At 60.1% G+C, this 14,071-nt stretch overlaps 2 protein-coding genes across 2 annotated transcripts in view; one reads left to right on the top strand and one right to left on the bottom strand.

The window, feature by feature from the left end:
• Positions 1–14,071, top strand: part of SCAMP2 (secretory carrier membrane protein 2) — a 427,899-nt gene that overhangs the window by 28,938 nt on the left and 384,890 nt on the right. The gene's annotated exons all lie outside the window — the stretch shown is intronic.
• C7H15orf39 (chromosome 7 C15orf39 homolog) lies at positions 3,226–13,463 on the bottom strand. The gene is made up of 3 exons (XM_050799841.1): positions 13,279–13,463; positions 6,552–9,353; positions 3,226–4,638 (listed from the first exon to the last, which is right to left on the bottom strand). The coding sequence occupies exons 2-3, from the start codon at positions 9,301–9,303 to the stop codon at positions 4,271–4,273; spliced, it is 3,120 nt and encodes a 1,039-aa protein (XP_050655798.1). The 5' UTR covers positions 9,304–9,353; positions 13,279–13,463; the 3' UTR covers positions 3,226–4,270.

The following is a 14,071-nucleotide window of genomic DNA, read 5'->3' as shown; positions in this document are numbered from 1 at the left end:
ATGCCAGGGTGGCAGCAGATGGCGAGGTGGGGCTGGCAAAGACCTGGCCTCTGGAAGCTGGGGTCCTGGTATGTCCATGGGGCCAGGAAGTGAGTGAGAGCAAGGCCTCACTGAGGAGCCTTCAAGGCCTCAGCAGGAGGCAGAGAAGCCCTAGCTTCCTGTGCAGTGGGGCCCCAAGCTGAAGCCGCAGCCCCTCTGAGGGTGTGGTGGGGTTGGGTCTAAGAGGTTTACAGGGTTTGAGGAGGTGCAGCCACCAAGCTTGGGACCCCAAGTTCTGAATTATATGTAGGAGAGGAGCTAGGGGATACAGGAGGGGCCTGCCCTGGTCCCATCATCCAGGTCTGAGGAGGAAAAGGGTCTGCAGATCCTTATCGGAGGCTCTTGGACAAGGAGGCAAGGGATCCCCTGCCAAACCCAGTAATCATGGAAAAGGACCCTTGAGGTCCTTCCAAGGGGTTCAGCACCCCTTCCTAGGACCCTGGGTTCAAATTGTCCCAAGAAATCACAGGGACCTGGATGCTGGACCCCTTTTGGACAGAGGCAGGATGTGGGAGGAACAGTTGCCAGGCAAGCTGAGGCTATGGGCTGTGGCAGAAGGGGTCGAGGGCTCATCGACACCGACACCTCTGAGTGGGCCATAGCTAGAACACCCAGAGTTGGAGTCTTCACGGAGGCAGCAGTGGCCTCAAGGAGGCCCTCAGCTTCCCGCCAGCCTGGAAAAGGGGTCCATGTGCAGCATGAGAGACAGGAGGGGCTCGGCAGCACTCCCCCAATCCCATCTCCAGAGGCAGACAGCGCTCCGGAAGAGCTGTACTGGGTGCTCCCCGCTGAGGGGGTGTCTGGAGGAGGCGTCTTGGGGAGCTGCCCATGGAGAGAGCACAGCACACAGCCAGCAGCAAAGCTGTGTCCACGGGCTAAAGCACCCCCCGCGGCCCTCCTCCCGCACCAGCTGGGGGAGCAGGCTGGGCTGGGAGTTCAGCTCCCCCATCTCTGGCACTAGAACTGCAGGGTGAGAAGAGTCACAGCCAGTCAGGTCAGAGTCGGGTCCTGCTCCCGGGATCCCCAGAGGAGGTTTGAGGGAGACCCAGCTGGCTCAACTCAACCCCCTGAGTGAGAACAAACTCACAGGAAGAGGGACATCAATGAGGCCAGGAGTGGCAGAGGGAAGGAGACGTCTGGCGTCACCAAGGGGCTTTGGGGTCTTAATAACACCCCCAGACATGGGCATTGCCAGCAGCGACAGGGCAGAACGAGGCCTCAGGAAAAGCAGGGCTCAGCACCAGGGTCCCTGCCGAGGCTGGGTTGGGGTGGTGCAGTGCTGAGCCTGGCTGGAGGTGCTGTTCCCTACGAGACGACTGTCCGGGGAGCCCCTCTCCCCCTCCCAGCTCCTACTCTGAGTCCCCCAAGACAGGACTGTCGTCCTTCCCACTACCTTGCTAGCTCCACTTCTGTCAGCAAAGCCAGCCGCCCAGGCCCTTTGCCTTTTCTACTGGCCTAGGGTGCCAGGTGGGAGGATGGGAAGGCTGGGCCTCACTCAACTGAGCCCCATCCTTAGGTGGACCTGCTCGGGTCTCCTTGAGGGGTGGGGTGGGGCCAGCACACTGCGCTGCCCTCACTCCTTCCTTGCCCTACGGGTGGCAGCCAGGTAGGGCGCTGCCTCCCTCAGACTAGGAGTCTTGGGCTGTCTGGTTCCTGCCCCCACCACCTCAGGCTGGGGTCCCTGGGACACTGTCGTATCTCCTCCCTTGGACTAGAACTCTCAAGGCCAGGTTAAGTCTCTCCCCCTCAGACTGGAGCTGGAAGGGGAAGAGGGCCTCCCTGGATAGAGCAGTGTCAGAGAGCAGCACCTCACTCCAGCCAGGCCTGGCTCCACACCACCCCAGCCTGGCCTCTCCACCATTCTGAGTCCTCTGGGGCCACAGGAGAACCCAGGTGCTGAGCCCTGCCTGTTCTGAGCCCTCACTCTGTCTGGTCACCATTGGCAAGATGTGTGTCAGGCATGCAGCAGGGGTACAGGTGTGAAGGGAGAGGAGAGGACGGAGGGAAGGGAGGACCAAAGGAAAAGAATAAAGAGCTCATCACTCCGTTAAGGTGTTGACGATGAGATGGATGTGACTGATGGGGCTGACGAGGTGCCCATGGCTGCCAGGGCCTGGGGGATCCAGGGTTCAGAAACTCCACCTCCACTGCAGTTCTTTCCTCCCTGTAGGAGTAGCCTCAAATGATTCCACGTGGCTCACACCCCCATTCCTCAGGTTGTGGGACTGAGTCCCTGGGTTGCTGGATTTCTAGCCAGGCTTCCAAGCCCTATCCCTGTTCCTGTTCCTTCTAGTTCTGGGAGCTCCAGCCTCACCTGGGGATTTTCCCGTTCCAGACTCACCAAGACTGCACGTGTGGTTCTCTATCCAAACCCCACTTTGCATGTGATTTTGTGTTTGTCTTCAAAGCCCAATTCAGGTACCACCTCTTCTGGGACCCATGGACCCTCCACCCAGGTTGTCATTGCAGTGGCCACAACGTGTTGTGGTTACCTATCCCTTCCCAGCCCACTAGCTCTTTGTGGGCCTATACGAAGTGTAAGGGGACAATGGCAGTTGCCACTCCAAATCCCAGCCTAGTGTTAAGGCCAGGCTGGCAGAAGAGGGACAGCGCAGCTGGGTCCAGTGACCACCACCAGGATGCCACACAGGTCCAGCAAGCTCCAGTGGACTGGCCCCTGGCCCAGGGGGAGTGGGAAGACAGCCCCAGGAAGCCACCCTAGCTGCCCTGAGAACAAGCCTCTGGGGGAACAGAGCCTGGCAGGGGCGGGGTCTCTAGAGGGTGGGCCCAGCGCACCACCCCCCATCCCGCAAGCTAAGGTCAGTGGGTTGCATGGTCACCAGCCATGGGGAGGTCTTGACAGTTCTACCCAGACCATGAAAGACATGCTTGGCCCTGGGAGAGGGGCACGTGCTGGGGTCTAATAACCAGCATTTCTCACCAGGCAGTAGCCCACAGACCAACCACCACCAGGACCCACAGGGCCTCAGGAGAGAGGGCTTTCCCAGAGCAAGCAAGTATGTACGTGAGAGGGGTCCACAGAGCCACAGCCATCTGCACAATGGTGCAGGAGCCACCCAGCACCTTCTGGACTGGGAGCAGGGAGAGCAGCCTGCAAGCAAAGGGCTAGGCACACAGTGACGGAACACGAAACCCACCATCCCCAAACACACGGCCAGGCCCCACTTCCAAAAACAAGCCAGATACTTTAATGGGCTGCCTCCAGGGCCCATCACAATCCCTTAAATAAGGCCCAGAGCTTGCCAGCCTTTGGTTCAGCTCAGCACTCCGCAGGCAGGTGGCTCACAGCAGGCCTGGCTGATGGGCTCTAGCTTGGGGAGCAGCAGGATCCTCAGTCCAGATCTTCAGACCTTCTAGGACTGAGCTGCCACTCAGCCCACCTGCATCAGTCCCTGAGTCCCAGCAGCTGCTTAGCTTCTAGAAAACGTAAGTTTCCTGGGATAATGCCAGGAGTGGGGGAGGCAGTTTGAAGCACTGACGTCAATTCAGGACAGGCCTGGGGCCTCCTGGGGTGGCAGCAGCAGGCCCAGAACAAGGACACCAGCTCCAGGCTGCATCCCTGCACCAACAGCGGGGACTGGGAGCAGGGAGTGCAGGCTCCCTCAGGGAGCTCCAGCCTGGAGTGGGGCCAACCCAACCCCAAATGCTGGAGGGTGACTCCTCAAAGTGAGTCACACCCACTGTCTAAGGTACCACTCTATGACAGCCAAGTCCTAGGACACATGAAGACTTTCTATAGGAAGGTTCTCTGCCTCCAATTCTAGGCCCTGTCCCAGGGAAGAAGCAGAGAGCAAATCATGACAGGGTATGGACAGGGTATGTGTCAGGCAGCATCCCCACGACAACCCTGTGAGGTAGGTTGTGTTGTCCCATTTTACACATGGGGAACGAGGGCTCAGCAGAGGTGAAGTTTCTCGCCCAGGTCCTGAAGCAAGAACACGAGCCGGGATTCAACCCCAGGTCTGTCGGGCTCCAAAGCCCATGTGTGTTCTCTAGGCAAGAAATAGGAAGTAGTCCCATCCAATAAAGACTCTCGTGTTAAAAGCTCAGGGGCTCTCAGCCCACCCTAGGTGGGCCCCAGGGTCAGAGCTGGAACCCCTCCAAGGGAGCAGCCCCAGCCCCAGCACCCACTCCTGGCCCTGGGGCAGCTGGGCAGGCACAAGGGGAGGGTGGAGAGTGATCACTATACACACAGCACTGGCAACCAGTGCTACAGGTGATGGCTCTGGCTGTCCAGTAGCTGTGGGCAGGGTGAAGGCCGGTCTGGTCTTGATGACTTGTGGCCCCATGTGGGCAGAGCCAGGCCATTGAGCCAGGCGGTCTCCAGCAGACTGCGGAAGCGGGCCTTCAGTGTGGGGCCAGGTGGGCTGGCACAGGCAGCAGGGGTAGGGGAGGCAGCACAGGACTCTTCCCCAGCAGCTGCCTCTGCTTTCTCCGGGCCAGGGGTTGGTGGCTTCCTCCCTGGCTTCCTGACCTTGGGGGCCGGTGACTTCCGAGCCAGGGCTAGGCTCTCTGGCTCATCTCTGGCCAAAGTGGGCTCTGAGGAGGACACAGCTCCAGCCTCAGTGTCAAAGTCACCTGGAAAACGAACACATAGTCAGCCTGCAGACCCCATACCCTCAGGTCCCACCTCCTGGCCTCCAAAGCCATCCAAACAGTGGTTCTGCTCTACCCCAAGTCAGGCTGGCATCACAACTCTTCCCCACACATGCCCACTGGCCAGACCATCCAAGCCAAAAAGATGTGCTTCTCCCCTGGTGACACCAGAAACTCCATCTGATGAGGGTACTGCTCAGGAGAGGCTGTTTGGGTACAAGGATGACAGCAAAGGGGCTAAGCAGGTCAGGAACCATTGGCCTGGTCCAATACCCATTGTCCAGATGGAAAACTGAGTCATGGGAACATAACTCGTCAGAGGACCATGCCATGTAAGACAGCCATCATGTTTCTGCCATACCAGCCCCAGAACCCAAGCCCAAGCCCGAGGCCGAGCCCAGGTAGGGACTGCCCTAACAGCCATGCTGGGGGAGCATAGGAACCCACAAGAAAGGAAAGCAGGGATAACTGTCTGGGGGCACACACAGAAAGGCGGCCCCCAAGCGGGGAGTGAGTGAGGACAGGGGCAACAAAATTCAGCCAGAGACCGGAAGCCTGGTCTCAGTCACTTCCTTCCCAGGCCCCCGATTCTTGCAAGCTCCAGTCAAAGCAGCCGCGGACTATGCGGAGTGCCCAGACTCTACTGCCAATCAGGCAGCCCAGGAGAAACGGACCTGACCCTCTCTGGGCCCCAGACAGCCCAACTATATGGGAAGAGGACTGAGCTAGGCAGCCAAGCCCTGAGAGATTCAGGACCCTCAATCAGTAACAGACTGCCTGAGTCTGGATTTCCTTTGCATCCCATTAAGGCATCTGCTCCAATTTTGTAGGTATTCAGGGATCAGGGATTTTGGTCAGCCAGCTCCTAAGCTCATCTCATCTGCCACCTCACTGCCTCAGGCCCTTCCCCATCCTAACCAGGTAAGGGCCCAGGACAAGGCTGCCACTATGGGGATGGAACTAGGAACAGTTTCTACAGGGAAGAGGCTGGGCAGTGGAAATGGGAGAGGGTGGAGGCAGCAGGGAGAGGAAAACTAGAGGGGCCTCAGGCTGCGATCCCAGGTGTACTGATGCAGGAGGGACAAGGACAGAATCCACTTGGTCCCATCACCAGATCTCTAGCTGAAGAAGCGTGATCATACACACCACACAACACTTCGGCAGTTGTGTGGTCCTCCAGAACATAAAAAGAAAACAAGCTGGAGAACAGTAGGCACGAGACATCGTTTAGTAGAGGAAAAGCAAACCACAAAACAATGCGATTTATGGGCACACTTCTGTGTATGGAAGGGCCAGCGAGGACTGCAAAACTACGCATTCATAAAGGCAACTGTGGCCCTCACCAGGCATGAGGAGCTTTGTGAAAGGGGGTGCCATTCACCGACATGGAGGAGAACTGAGGGTGGGAAGTGAGCCGAGGGGAAGGCTCGGGAGTGTGATTTGGGATGAGTTCACTGTGGGAGACCCAGGGGCAGAGGCCCAGCACGCAGTGGGTTATTTAGGGCTAGAGTTCAGAAAGGGGAGGCTGGAGATCGGGGAAATGATCTCAGCTAGAAAACAGGGCCTAACCAGAGCACTGGAAACACTGCACCAAAGCTGGAGAAGGCACAGGCAGAGGAGGGAATCCAAGAAGGTGCAGCACCAGGGGAGACTGAGGAGTTTCCATGGGGACAGAGCAGCCGGCATGTTCAGAAGACTACAAAGGAGGCTATGAAGGTGCTCACTGATGTCTGGAGGGTCAAGGGGTGGGGGTACCTAGAGCCCACCCTAGAGCCCCCTACCCAGGCAGGAGTCCTTGGAATCACGCAGCCCCAGCTGTGACGCACTCACACAGCACACACACCTGTCACTTGCTCACACAGCTCCGGTGGCCACTGGGGCTGCCCCATGCTCACCCAGCTGGCGGCGTACACAGTCACGCCACTGCAGGCCGAGAAGGTCGGGGTAAATGTCAGGCAGCTGGCGCAGCGCCAGTAACTTCAGCATGCGCGAGGTGCAGCCCGGCAGGGCGAGCTCCCGCAGTGCCCGCTCCTCCGACAGCGTGGTGGGCCGCAGCTCCACACGATGCTCCTGCAGCACATGGTCCACAGAAGCGGGTGGCAGCCGAGGAAAGAGCCGTTCCTTCACCAGGTGGATGGGCACGAAGATGGCACCAGCTCGCACCACATGGGGGAAGGGGCACCGGTGGGTGCGATCGAAGCGCTGCAGCTGGGACAGTAGCTTGGTCAGCAGCCCCTGCACACCCTGGCAGTCCTGCCACGCAGCCTGGCCCCAGGGCCCAGCCGTCTCTAGCCACTCGCGAAGCTTCTCTGGAGGAGAGTGGGCCACGGAGCCAGAAATAGCATCACACAGGGACGCGTGTAGTCCTGTAAAGTGCTGCTCCGGGGAGTCCCCTGGGGCTGAAGTAGATGCCGGAGCAGGGCCTGCAACTGGAGCTGGAGCTGGATCCCGGGCTGAAGCTGGAGCCTGAGCTGGAGCCGGAGCAGGGGATGGAGCTGGAGCAGGGGCAGGGGAGGCCACCGCTACGGCTGGAGAGCTGGGCAGTGCCAGGCTGAAGCAGGTCACGGACAAGGGCTGTTGAGCGAGAATCCGCAGTCCAATGGGCCCAGATGTGGGGGTGGGCGCAGGCTGTGTGGGAGCAGGAGCTGAGTTGGGTGTGGACGGGACCACAGCTGCAGGCAAAGGTGCTGGACGGAGGATCTTGAACTTTCGGAACATGAAGGCCACAGAGCTGTGGAAGTTGGTACTTGGCATAGCATCTGCGGTCACTGGCACCCCAGGCAAGCCTGGTGCTTCTGTGTCTATCTTTTTCAGGCCTGGCAGATCTGACACCATGTTGCCCACATCCGGCACGTCCATGGCTGCAGTGGGCTTGGCATGCTCCACAGGACTGGGAGCCTTGATGTGCGAGGCCTCTGCTGTGGGCTTCCTCACACTCAAATCCAGGGCTACCTCCTCTTTAAGTGAGCCCCTTAGGGGCTTACTCCCTGACGGGCCCTCCTGGGCGGGTGGGGTCCCCCTGCAGCCTTTGTCCTGAAATTCATTGGTGGCCGGAGTTGAGTCAGGCTCAGCTGTGGCAGAGTCAGGCTCAGTTGTGGCCTCGGGTGCCGGCACATCCAGATAGTCACGGTAGGGAGCCAGGCTGAAGACATTGTCAATGACAGGCATTGGTGGAGAGCTGGGTGGCCTTGCACCCTCCTTCTGTGGAAAAGACTGGCACTCCCGGGCACAGGGGGGCAGTGCTGGGGGCGTACAGGGAATTGGACTGTCTCGGATGACGATGGGCGGCCCAGAGTGCTCACTGAGCCGGGGCTGGAGCTGCTCTTTCCTGCAGCTGGGCAGCCAGGTCTTCTCTTCGGCTTCCTGTGCAGGCCTCACAGGCTCTGAGCAGGGCTGGCTCACTGGCAAAGGCTGGCATGCCCTCTGGAAGGCACCAGGCTGTGGCACAGCCCGCATATTGTTCTGGGAAGGTGGCGTCCCTCCAAGCCCAGGGGATGCTCCATAGAGAGAAAGGTCATCCCGGGCATAAGGAAAACTCAGTGTCTGGGGGGCAAAGTCCAATGGGCACCGTGGAGCAAGAGGCGGTTCCAGCTTGAGGCCTGGAGAGGGTGCTGGGAGAGGGGCAGAGGGGTAGGGGTATGTGTCCAGCCCCAGCGGGGGAATGTAAGGTGTCTGGGCTGCCTGCTGCCTCAGGTAGGGGCTGCCCAGCCCACCAGCCTGGTACCCGGTCCCCTTGTGGCCCCCCAGAGGCTGCAGGGGAAGTGCTGGGCTGTACCTACCCTGCTTCTCTGGGTGGCGACAGGCTGGAGGGCAAGGCAGAGCCTGTGGAGGGTGGGATGGTGGGTAGTGGGTGGGCCCGGTGTCCTGACAGGGTGGCCCCAGGGGCTGGGCCAGCTGGGTCCAAGGACTTGGCCCCTCGGACATTACTTGCTTGGAGTTCCTAGGATAAGGACCTGTGTACCTGGAGGCCAGGAAGCCCGTGCTGTGGATGGTCTGATACTTCTCCAGGAAGGGCTGGCATGGGGAGAAGCTCCCTGAGGAGTCTTTACTGGACCCCCCAGCTGGCACTCCCCGCAAGAAGGTGCCATCCAGGGTCTGACCCTTGCTAGGAGCTGGGGCCAGAGAGCAGGGTGGGTCAGCTGAGGGCAACAGGGGCCCAGTCACCAGAGTCCAGTCAACATCCAGTGGCCTCTTCACCGCTCCTTCCCCCAGGCAAGTTGAGAGCCCATAGCACAGAGGGTTGCGGTAGACAGGTTTGGGCGCTGCCAGCGGCGGACCTGGGTAGGAGTGACCCTGGGGACTGAAAGGCAGGAGCTCAACAGGGCTGGAGTCCTGCATCTTCTCAGAGCCTTCTGCTGGCGAGCGGTAGAACAGGCAGTTGGTCAGCAGGTTGTCCGTCCGAAGTGGGGGTCCTGCCATACTGGTAGAATACAAGGGTGGGTATGGGGTCCAGGATGCCAACTGCTCAGACTCGGCCTTGGGAGTACCCGCCATGGTGCAGGAGAAGTAGGACCCCTTGTAGGTGCAGGGGTCCTGGTTACCAACAGAGTGGGGCAGGCTGTGCTCAGGCCCCGAGTCTGTCTCTAAGCGGGGCAGTTTGCCATACATCACAGGCCCCAGGGTTCTCACGGGTCGCTTCTCTGCCATCGCTGTGAAGGTTTCGAGCCCTCCTGGGCCCCTGCTACTCAACTTCTGACCTGGGACAGAGAGAGAAAGGCAGGGGCTGTCAGGAAAACAGGCTACAGGCAAAGCAGCAGACGGCTGCTGCTCTCATCAGCTCACTGCTACACCTAAGAACCTGGCACTTAACTGATGCTCAGTTAAGACTGTGAGTGCATGAGCCACAGGGCAGAGCTTTCCAATTCGTGTTTGTATTCTTTTGAGGCAGGGTCTCACTCTGTTGCCCAGGCTGGAGTGCAATGACATGAACTTGGCTCACCACAGTCTCAGCCTCCTGGGCTCAAGTGATTCTCCCAACTTCCAAGGAGCTGGGACCACAGGCACCTGCCACCACGCCTGGCTAATTTTAGTATTTTTTGTAGAAACAGGATTTTACTGTGTTGCCCACAGGCTGGTCTTGAATTCCTGTACTGAAGTGATCCTCCCACCTTGGCCTCCCAAAGTGCTGAGATCACAGGCATGAACCACCCACTGCACCTGACCCCAACCTGTATATTTTAAGCTGCAGAACCCTTTGTTTAATGAATTATTCTACACAGAACCTCCACCCACCCCTACTCCAGGAGCCCCTTCTGTTCGATTTTCCTCCATACAACTCCCAAGACCCCCTCCTTCTTGGGATTTCAGAATTTGCAGGGGCACTGGGTCTGAGGGTCACTTGGCATACCCTGCCCCCCACCCCCTCATATACAGATGAGAAGACCCATTTATCCCAAAATCACCAATGAAATAGACACAACGAGAAGCAGGCCTCCTGCCTCCCACCACGGGGTCCTATTCCAAGATGCCATAGTGACGCCCACTGCAGCCAAAACATGGAATCTGAGTATTGTCTACAAATTCACAGATTTCCTGTGACACTCGTCTGACCTGCTGATCTTGTCAAAATGGCAGAGTCGAGTCTCCAGCCCAGGTCCCTAGGCCCAAAGCCAATGCTGAGATACTGGACTTGGCTCTGGAGAGCAGTCCCCTAGGAGAGGTAACTGGGAACATCAGCCTGTACAAGCCACACTCCTCTCGCCCCACTCCTCCTCCTCTGCAGGAGAGTCAGGGCAGCCCAGCAGATGGTGCTACAGCACCAGCAGCAACGTCCCAGAGCATGAGGAGCCTGGATCCACCCCTACCCCCAAGCTGCAGATGGCACATGCAGGGGCAAGATAGCCTCAAGGGCATGTGTGAAAGTCCAGGGAGGTGGCTGGGTGCGGTGGCTCACACCTGTAATCTGAGCACTTTGGGAGGCTGAGGTGGGTGGATCATTTGAGGTCAGGAGTTCAAGACCAACCTGACCAACATGGTGAAACGCTGTCTCTACTGAAAACACAAAAAAATTAGCCGGGCATGGTTGTGCATGCCTGTAGTCCCAGCTACACAGAAGGCTGAGGCAGGAGAATTGCGTGAACTCAGGAGGCAGAGGTTGCAGTGAGCCAAGATTGTGCTACTGTACTTCCAGCCTGGGCGATAGAGAGAGACTCCATCTCAAAAAAAAGGAGGGGAGGGGAGGGGAGGGGAGGGGAGGGGAGGGGAGGGGAGGGGAGGGGAGTCCAGGGAGGGAGGCCCCAGGGGCCACAGAGTGCTACTTAGCCACTACACCCATTGTATTGATGGAAAAACTACATGCTTCAGAAAGACTAAGCTCTAAGACAAGACCAAGGAAGGATGGGAACTGAGGTCCCTCGGGGCAGGAGGCACCCAGGAACCCATGAGGGGCTCATCTGAAGCCCTTCTGCTGGGGCCACACTGACTTGCCTCTACCTCCCCCAGCCAGCACCCTGCTCCTGGAAGCTCTCAGTGGCTTAGAAAGGACCACCCAGCTCAATCTTGCTATGACTAAGGCAAAGTGTCACAGGTTTCAGTGACACCGGCAAGCAAGGACCAGCCCTCTCCTTGCTTCTTCAAGTTGGAGCCAATGACAGCCACAGGCTGAGTTAGACCAGCACGTTTTGGGGCTAGGAAGGGCAAGCCTAGTGTGGGGCCAATGCCCACTCCCACACCAAGGCAGACTCAGAAAGCAAGGTGGTTCATCTGGACAGAACCCCACATCTCAGGCCAGCCTAGAGAAGACATGGAGGAGCCATTAGGACACAGGTGACAGTCCCAACAACAGTGTCCTATGATAGAAACCTGCTATCGAGGGGTGAAAGCCCCCATCTCACTCCACAGCAATGCTGTGAGAAGGAATTGTAGGGTTTTGGGGTATGGACCCTGCCCACCCTACCCTTGGGACACTCTGGGTTAAGTGTTGACTTCGGTCTCACCTCCCCCACAGGCTCCTTGGGGTCTGCTGGGTCCCCACCCCCAACCCCAGGAGTCCCTCTCTCCTGGGCCTCAGCCCAAGGAATACCCTCTGCCCTGGAGACTTCTTGAGGCCCTTAACTGGGACCCGGCCAATAGACAGGAGACCACCTGGGACCCTCAAGAGTCTTCGTGGGAGGGGTGGTGGCTTCAGGGAGCCAACACAGAACTCTTAGGGACGTGGGAATGACCTTATCTCCTGCCAGGAGGAGGTGGAAAGCCCAGGATACACTCCCTCAAGGGAGACTCCTCCTCCACTCAAGACAGTTGCCAAAATGTAGGTGCCTCCTTCCCAGACCCATACTAAAGCAAGCAAGCTCTCGGACAGGGCAGGTGCCCAGGAAGCAGGCTCAGGTCATCTTTGAGAGGTAGCTCTGTTGATCCTCTGCCAAGCTCCAATGTCACTGAGCCAGCACCCAGGCCAGGGTTCCAGAGAAGAGCCCACCACCGCAGCACTACCACTGCCTTACACAGTGGGAAAGGAAACAGCTCTCTGTCCCCACTTTCAGCTTCTAGGTGCCTAGGGATGGCCGATGGTAAACATCAGGATGAAGAGCGAGATTCCTGCCCAACTCTGGCCAGCATGTGGATTCTCCTGGAGGGCTGAATCGGACCTCGCCGGATGTTCTCCCATCTCCCACCTTCCCTACCTGAGGCTCCGGACTCTCCAGACGCTACAATCCAACCTGGGGCAGCCCAAATTCTCCAGTGGAGGGGAAAGCGAAAGGGATCGGTCTCTATCCCCTTTGCCCTAGCCGCCCTGAGCATAACTCTGGTGCCTAGGGCCCACAGCCGACTTAGCTTTGAGGCTGCCGCCGCGCCCGACCTGGCGGGCTTCCGGGTGTCCCCAAGCCCCTCCCGGCAGCGCCGAGACGCACGTGCATCCAGCAGGCTGACACACAGGCCGCCGCCACGCATGCAAACCCGTGCCTGCACGTACGTGCATGGCCCACATCTGCACACACGCCATTCCAGAACTGCGCTCTCCCCTCGCTCTGGCCCCGGGCACACGTGTGCATGCAGGCAGGCCCGCGCACCCAGCCCCACACCGACGCCCGCAGACCGGCTGGAGGTCCCGGAGCAGGGGCGGCCCGGCCGCAGGGTCCGGGCAGCCTCCGCCTCAGGGCGATCCCGCCAGCCTGGGCTGAGGCCAGACGGGTGAGTCAAGAGGTGGCGAAAAAACCGCAGGGCCGTCCCATCCCAGCAGGGCGCGTCCAGGGCCCCGCGGCGCCTCAGCGCCCGCCGCCCCCAGGCCCAGCCCTCCAGTGCCCCCTTGTCCCCTACCTCCCCCCAACGCCCTCCCCCGGCAATCCACTTGAGCAGGGCCCTGCGGGAGGCCCGAGGGCTCGGCCTGAGTTCCTTCTGGCCAGATTGGGCGCCTGGCCTCCGCCGGAGATCCACGGCGCTAGCAGGCCCCGGGAGCCTCGAAGTCCAGGGAAAGTCGGAGCAGCGGCGCCACCCCTGCCCGCAGCCCGGTCGCGGAGGGCCGGCGGCAGCCAGAAGCTGCAGCCCCTCGGCCCAGACGCGGCGCGCTCCGTCCCCAGGCCGGCCGGTAGGGGCGCCCTGGAGCAGCGCCATCCGCCCCTTCCCCACGCGCCGCCCGCAAACTCGGCCCAAGTTTCCGCGCCCGCCGAGCTGGCTAGCTCCTACCCGCAGAGCGCCAGGTCTCCCGCCGCCGCTACCCCAGGCCGCCTCCGCGTCCGCATCCTCCAGCGTCGCCCAGGCCGCGGGTCCTAGTACGGCCGGGCCCTGCGCGAGAAGTCGCGGTGAACAGCAAGCTCCGAGCAACCCTCCTCACTGCCGTTCGCGCCGCCGCCGGGCGCCGTCTGCGGTCCCGGGCGGGGCGGGCTGGGGGCGGGGCGGGGGCGGGGCGGCTCGCAGGGTGGGGGCAGAGCCCGGCCCCGCCTCTGGGAGCCTGCGCTCCTGTGTGCAGCGGGTGCCGGGGCCAGCGTGGGGCCGGCTTGCCGGGAGCGGGCCGCGGGCGCTGTGCACCGCCGGTACCCGCCACGCTCCACGAACCAGTGCCCGGCGGGCCGGTCACGCGCCTTCAGTCGCTCCGTTAGATCGTTCATTCACTGCCACTTTCTAGCGATGTGACCTTGCGCCTGCCACTTGACCTCGCTGAGCTTCAGTTTCCTTATTTGCAAAAGTGGAATTCTGTCTTCCTCATAGCGGTGGCGGTGTAAACTTGGAAAAGGGTGTTTGCAAATATCTGGCACACAGTAGGTGCCGGCATTCCCCTGTCCAGCACTAGTGTATTAGGGGGCTGGAGAAGGGCTTCTTGATCTGTCCCCTCATTTTGGTGTAGTCAATAAGGGCAATTTCCAGACTCCTGCTAGGGCAGGGCAACTGTCTGAGGAAGCGGCAATCTCCCCATCCCTGGAACGACCGGGAATGAGGGTGCTGGGGGATTTGCAAAGTAGCCTGGGCGAGGCTCCCTCCG

The sequence above is a fragment of the Macaca thibetana genome, chromosome 7 (genome assembly GCF_024542745.1).
Source record: "Macaca thibetana thibetana isolate TM-01 chromosome 7, ASM2454274v1, whole genome shotgun sequence".
In the NCBI taxonomy this organism is placed as follows: domain Eukaryota; kingdom Metazoa; phylum Chordata; class Mammalia; order Primates; family Cercopithecidae; genus Macaca; species Macaca thibetana.
Note: the sequence above shows the minus strand (reverse complement) of the source record. Positions and strands in the feature narration are given on the sequence as shown.